The sequence below is a fragment of the Bombus vancouverensis genome, chromosome 8, assembly GCF_051014615.1.
Source record: "Bombus vancouverensis nearcticus chromosome 8, iyBomVanc1_principal, whole genome shotgun sequence".
NCBI classification, from domain to species: Eukaryota; Metazoa; Arthropoda; class Insecta; order Hymenoptera; family Apidae; genus Bombus; species Bombus vancouverensis.
The window spans coordinates 18,370,417-18,377,510 of NC_134918.1; the positions used below are offsets into that span (position 1 = coordinate 18,370,417).

The following is a 7,094-nucleotide window of genomic DNA, read 5'->3' on the forward strand; positions in this document are numbered from 1 at the left end:
GAAAGTTGATGTTAAGAAATTGCTTGAAGGTGCACAGTTAAAAATATATATACGTGCTATGTGTGCTCGAGCAAAACGTTCGATTTCAAACGGTTTTAGCACACGATCTCTCAACAACAACAAGAAAAAAAAAACATAGCACTAAGTGATGAATAAGTCAAGTTTATCGCGTACGTGGTGGATGTGTTTTTATCCAAAGACTGTATTATAAATCAACGTCTGTCAAATTCTGTATTATGTTTAATGTCTTCTGCTTGTTGACGCATGTTTATAAGAAATGTACTGATATTAAAGTATTTCTTAACATATGATATGTTCTGATAATAAGAGATTTCGCTATTGATAAATATAGAGCAATTTTGTATATTTCTACGTACCGATAATTTTATATTTCAGTATTAGAATAAAATCGAAACTGAATACACATACGATACAATTATGTGTATTACTCTGATATATTTTGTAAAATTAATGCGTACTAATAAATTCTAAATATTAATAGATTAACGGAAACGGCGATATAATTTCTCATTTCTCCATTTTATCACACTGCATAAAACTGCCAGTTCACAATTTCCCTTTACGATAACGATCCACGCATTTTATTTTTTACGGTGCAATTTTGATCGATAAAACGTGCGGTACTTACCCAGATATAAGAATGCTCCTTTCCCATCGAAATCTGATTTCTTGTACAAACTCGTACCATAATTGTGCCAAGGCTGTCGCTCCACCGAGATAATGCGTACAATGTGCTGCAACGATTGCGAGACGCCACACTAAGCTGTCCATTGCACATGTTTTTACACCTTTCCACTGATCTTCGTCTATGTTACACGTGGTTAAGTCACTGTACGGAGTTTTCTATAATATTAATTCATTCTATTACTTTACGGCAACTATACCTGCTTTTACAACAAATAATCAAAACGCGACAGTTTTAGGGTTAACGATCACAAAACTTCAGCGAGGTTCGCTCATGATCGCCTAACGCGAAGTAAAGTAACGTATCTTTGTAAGATTTCATGAAGTGAAGGAAATGATTATATTACATTAATATCGGTATTATATACTACGTTAAGAGTAAATGAGATAAAGAAAGGCTAAAAGATAACTTAACAGATTGTAATCAAACGTTACAAACGTTACAATTTTTCAAACAAGTCGATCTTTTCTAAGAATTATAAAACTGAATCTACAACTTTATTGTACCGACTGATTTGATTGTAAATATTTGATTGTAAATAGTCAATTTAAAAAATGCTTTAGCACCGGAAAAATCTGATCGGTTATCTTATCGTATTATCGTATTAAAAAAAAAAATTACTTACAGTGTTTTCTTCCGCGTCAGGGAAAAGAAAATAGAGTATTGACAATAATATTTCTTCCGGTATTGGCCCTTCTACGTTTTTATTCTTCTTCGTGGTTGCTTTACTAACTACCGTTGAAATTGTTGGTATCTTAGATTCCGTTAATATGTTAAAAACTGAACTCAATGCTTGATCTTCTTGTTGAGAATAAGTTACAGCATCTCCCAGCAACTCCACTATAGTTTTTTGATTATTACATTGATATAAAAAATCAGTTAGGTATTCTCCGAGTAAACAGGCTGGTGAAGAATCCATCTTTACTTGCACAGACCATTCAGGGGCAGACTGTGGTTCTAAATCTGTAAAACCTTCGCTATCAACTACGACGTTCTCCGACATTTCAGGCCACGTAGTGTACAAATGAAGTTCTCTGCAACGATTCGACCAAACAAATTCTTCATCTCGTAAAGTTAATTATCTTAGTTACTTTTCTGTATATAACATAAAAATCTTACGCAATCGGATCATACGTTGCTCCAAATGGAAGTTTTCCAAGTTCAGCTACACCCAATGTTTCACCTTGCATGAAATCAAAATCTGGCGGTTCTTGAGTCCACGTACTATTGGTCCAGTCTTTCAATAAATACGAAAACCTTACAGATATCATCACTGGGTCGAGCCTTGTTCCGCAACCTTCTCCAACTTTCTGTTTAAATAACGCAAGTAGGCCTGAAAATAACATGTACAAAAAAGCTATTACCCATAGGTATACTAAAGATAAATATAGTTCCAATTGCACAATTGCATAACTGATACAATTACTTTTATACTTTTGTTTTAAGAACTGTATTCGTACCAGTTAGGTATTTGCAGTGCGAAGGAACTTTTTTCAAGTGTACCATATCGAAGTGAGTGCAAATTCCTTTCCCAATGCTAGTTCCAAGATACATTTTCTGCCATGGTTCCTGGACTTGTACTAACGTAGGTATATCACTAAAAATAAGTATATCGTTAAACTTAAAAACATTTTATTTAAATAGCGACACATAAGCAGAATTGGGGAAAAAAAGATCAAAGCTACTCTTTGTAATTCGAAATGTACAGAACGAATAAAAAGTGCATGTCGCGATCGTGATAAATGGATTCGACATGACATTGAAGACAATATGATTCGATATTATTAGTTTCACAATGGATTAGTTGGTGCGACTTATTATTCCATACGAAAAATATTACGCTATTTATAACAAAAAATCATTAATTCAAGAAACATTTCAATAATTTCTAATTTCATCTATTGAATGACATTGGGCGCGTTTCTTTTTATAAAATGACAGAGAATTTGAAATGGATTTGACCATACTGTTTCATGCATGGTTTTACTGAAAAATTTGTAGAATGAAAAATAGGATAATGAAAATAATGAACATCCCCTAGACTAATAGTTTCCTGGCATAAATAACTTTATACTTCTTTTTGCATAGAATAACAAAATGTATCAACTAATCCATTAGCAAATATATGATTACATTTATGGAAATGTAGTTGACCTCCGTGCGACATCCATCTGCTAAGAAAATTAACAAAATCAAACCATGTTTCCTTCGACGTTCCTTCGACGGCATCCAATTTTTGCCTACTTACTTTCGTCTGATTACATTCGTTACAATATTCAGAAGATGCAGTAAATACCTATCTAGGTCCCACCTCCTTTCTTGTATTCATCGAAATACGAATTTATATAAAAATCCACAGACAAGTTACAACAGATAATTTTTGGTTTCTGTACACAACGACCAATCCATATACAATGGCAATTCTTGTTTTTCATTATAATGTGTTAATATATTGCAAATGTGTACAGATATCCCTGGCATGGCATGATATTCTTACAACACGGTTTCAGTCTAACATGGTTCGAAAATTAAACTAACGTAAATAAAATTAACATACGATACTTTAAATTAATTATTGATTGTTGTAGTAAACTTATAGTAAAAATATATATACTTTTGTCAACTATTGGAACCTAACCACCATTTCTGCATTAATTCTTTGTTTCGTATAACAAGGTTACGCATGACATGGCATTTTTTTGGGAACCTAACTACCATGTTAAACAGAGTATACCTGTATTACAAAAGTGACACGGCTCAAATAAGTTTTTCAAGAAAAGCGAGAAACTATTTGGAAGCGTATAAAGCAGTTATTGATTGAACATATCATAACATTGGCAAAAAAGAACAGACTCTAAGGAACAATGACGGTACGTTATTTTTGTAATTTTCTATCTTTAGCTTTCGTAAGATCCCGCTTTGATCATTTTGTGACGTGCGTCACGTTGTAACGCGGAATTGAATTATTTTGAATTATGTCACTCTTGAAATACACGCGTCACATAATCCCAAGAAAACAGCTTTTCTAATTACCAATTAGCATTGGTCGCTGCAATTGCTAGAGAACTAAGTAAAATCCTAATCTTGGTCTCATCCATCACAGAATCTCTTTTAGTGGACTGTAAAACAAGAAATTCTCTAATACCATAATAGCAAGCTATTTCCAAGTGATTCCCATCGATTCTAGCAAAATCATTCGATGCATTTAACGCATCCTTGTGACATTGTACTTTTTCTTCTTCGCTTTCCTCCAAAAGATTATCTGTATTTTCATCGTCTAATTTTAACTTGTAGTGCTTCAATGTAAATTCCGCATCTGTAATAACGTAAAAACATCTGGTTGCAACGGTTAAACAAAAAGAAAGTATACGTACATTGAATATTACTTATTTTAATCTTGATAAAGTAATTTTATATATGAACAAACCAGCAAAATGAAGCTTTTCGAAATTTTCTTCCCATGCACAGTTGACAAAGTTTCCAGATTTTAAACAAGGACCAATTTTTGTATTTGGTAATTTCCATTCGTGCATAATTTCTTCCAATCTCGCGATAAACATTTCCCATTCAGAAGCTGTCGTAAAATCATGATGATAAAAGTCTTCGATTTCGATGTTGTTCATTTTTTAAAGTACTACTGTAGATTAAAAAACGTTATTTATTAACGAACCGCTGGGTCCGCTTCAGGTTAAATGTTTGACGTTTATTCGTTATCAACTGAGCTGCAGACTGTTATAAAATAATGTATAGAGCGCGCAACGATGCTTTTCCAAATACCAACGGAGTCAAATGCATTCCAATTGCTTCGAAAACATAGCATACATATACATACGAATAAGTAAAATTATAAAAACACATATACATTATTATTAATATACACACACGCTGCTAAAAAATTAAACTTTAATGTTGTGCAATGCACATGGAAATTGTTTATTATATTTCTATAAATTTAATCTGAATTAATGAAAATAGATGAATAAAATAGACATCGTTAAAAATCAATGATTCAACGAAAGAAAAAAAAATCGATCGAAAAGATTTCAAATTCGGGAATATTTCAAACACATGAATACAATTGTGTACAATTTGGCAAAATAAATTATACAATTTTTAAAATGCGCTATACTTTACCGTATTCCATATTTTCATCTTATGTCGTATACACATATTTCACGTCATATCGAAAATGAATTCGTACAAGTTTTGGATGTACGCAAATTAATAATATCATTTTCAATGAATTTACTTGACTTATTTACAATTTATTTAAATGTAACAATATATACATACACTGGCAATATCAATTTGTTTTTCATCCTGGATAGTCAAATAATTAGTGCATCAGTCAATAACACGATATTAATATTTCGCTAAAAGCTTTGGGTAAATATTCAGAAAAAGAGAGGCATCTCTGATTTCGATAATTTCTTAATATGTTGTCAAGATTATCGTCCCGAGTAGCAGTATCGTGAAAGTTTCAGTCGAAGGTCGCCGTTTAAAAAGTAATCAGAAAGTTGTTATCAAGAAAAGTTTGTGGTGAAATCATCTTATATTTTGATAAAGTAGTGTGAATCCCTCCCTCCGCTGCACAATCACCCAGAAAAAACTCTAACCTGACCTAATGCAAATCTAATCTCTAGGTTAATCAGAAATGATGTATCCTGTCAAGATGAGCATTCTGAGAAACTTATTAACGTACATGTTACCGCCGTTCGGCTTTAACGTCCGAGATATTTGCAAAAAACTTTTATTAGACGTACCTTATGAATATTAAATAATTGTGGAGTAAATTCTGCCATAGGCGGTCCCCTAGTGGCGATCACATTCCTATGATATAGCTTAACCTACACATTAAAAGAGAAAAACTAATGGGTTATAAATCGTGTAAAATTTATATTCGTCTGCCAAGGGACGTCCGTCAACGCTAGCGTAGAAATACCTACCATACCGAAAGCACTATATTACGAATAGCACATAATGTATCTAAAACTTTTATATATTAATTTATAATATAGTATTAATTAAAAAATTTATGTGATTATCGAATTATGATAATATATAATATATTATGTTACAATATTATCAAATTCAAATTGCCGATATAATTTTAGTTTGCTGCTCTGATTGTATCTCATACTATGTTTTGCCGTTTGTAATTTAATTCAGCTGATGTACACTCTACCAGCATTGACACAAGAGATAACGTCTCTCAATACGCAGTAGTAATTCGAGCTAGTATTATCATTATCTGCATGTCCACATGCATATATTATATGTTCATATTTATAAACTTTCTGCCTTATATCTCCTTTGTAAAATAAAAAATATACAATATATATATATATATATATATATATATATATATATATATATATATATATTATATCCCTATATAGGAGAATGTATTAAATTCTACGAATATTCGTATGTATTACATTAACGGTATTTATATAGATAAACATCTTTTTATATCTTTTGTGACTTATGTATTTTAACGTTTTTAGTATAACTGGATAAAGATATACGTATTTTCAATTTCGACTAATATCTTTTACATACATATTTTGTTGTTATAGATGTCGACGATAGATCGATGATGTATTCTCAAAGTAATTAATCGTAAAAGAAGGATCGCAAGTATCGCATACAATATCACAGCATCCTAAAGTAATATTTATAATATGACGAGGTATTTCAAAGTCTATCTTGAAATTATACAAGGAGCAGTATCTAAAATACTACGATATAATACAAACTTAACTTTAAGATAAACAAAGATTGCCAATTTCAGTATTCCTAAACGTTTCAAAATTTTTAATTAAGAATCAAGTTTCTGGAAAAAATTGACCGTTTAATTCCAGAGCAAAAGCAAATAATAACGATTCGAAATATGAATTTCATATTTCGTTAAGGCAGAGAAAAATGAGAGGAAGTACACAGTACCGCCGCGCCGCAACGGACGTGGGCACTGGTGTAGCCTACAAAATTTGTTCCCAATAAAGTGTACCATTACAAACATCAGACAAACCGAACTAATCATTCGATCTCAAATTCTAATAAAATCGATCCGATCTAAATAAGATATTTATAACCCGTAAAAAAGAATATGTAATTTTAAAGATATTTAAAAAAGTATATGTGTGTGTGTGTGTGTGTGTGTGTATGGCGCGTGTGAGTGTGTGCGTGCGTGTGTATGTGTACACAAATTATTGTAAATTTCCACGATATTACCAATATGAATTATGTATCCAACTTCTTTTTTCTCTGATAACGATATCTCGGAATAATTATTATGTACGTCATTTATATTCGTCCGAAGGTTTATTTACGTTGAAATAACGTGTATTTGTATATTTACATCTAACTTTCGACGTAGAGCCGACGC

At 31.7% G+C, this 7,094-nt stretch overlaps 1 protein-coding gene across 3 annotated transcripts in view; it reads right to left on the reverse strand.

Moving 5' to 3' along the window:
* Nucleotides 1-4,439, reverse strand: part of Rab3GAP1 (RAB3 GTPase activating protein subunit 1) — a 33,660-nt gene extending 29,221 nt beyond the window's left edge. Inside the window, exons 1-6 of one of the 3 annotated variants that reach the window (XM_033339389.2) lie at nucleotides 4,134-4,439; nucleotides 3,740-4,022; nucleotides 2,167-2,303; nucleotides 1,826-2,039; nucleotides 1,332-1,740; nucleotides 650-864 (exon numbers count right to left, since the gene is read on the reverse strand). In XM_033339389.2, coding sequence (XP_033195280.2) covers nucleotides 650-864; nucleotides 1,332-1,740; nucleotides 1,826-2,039; nucleotides 2,167-2,303; nucleotides 3,740-4,022; nucleotides 4,134-4,329 — 1,454 coding nt within the window. In that variant the 5' untranslated portion in view covers nucleotides 4,330-4,439. Of the gene's footprint in view, nucleotides 1-649; nucleotides 865-1,331; nucleotides 1,741-1,825; nucleotides 2,040-2,166; nucleotides 2,304-3,739; nucleotides 4,023-4,133 lie in introns of those variants that run through there. The other 2 variants (XM_033339388.2, XM_076620642.1) reach the window with 2 other exon arrangements.
* Nucleotides 4,440-7,094: the final 2,655 nt, after the last annotated feature.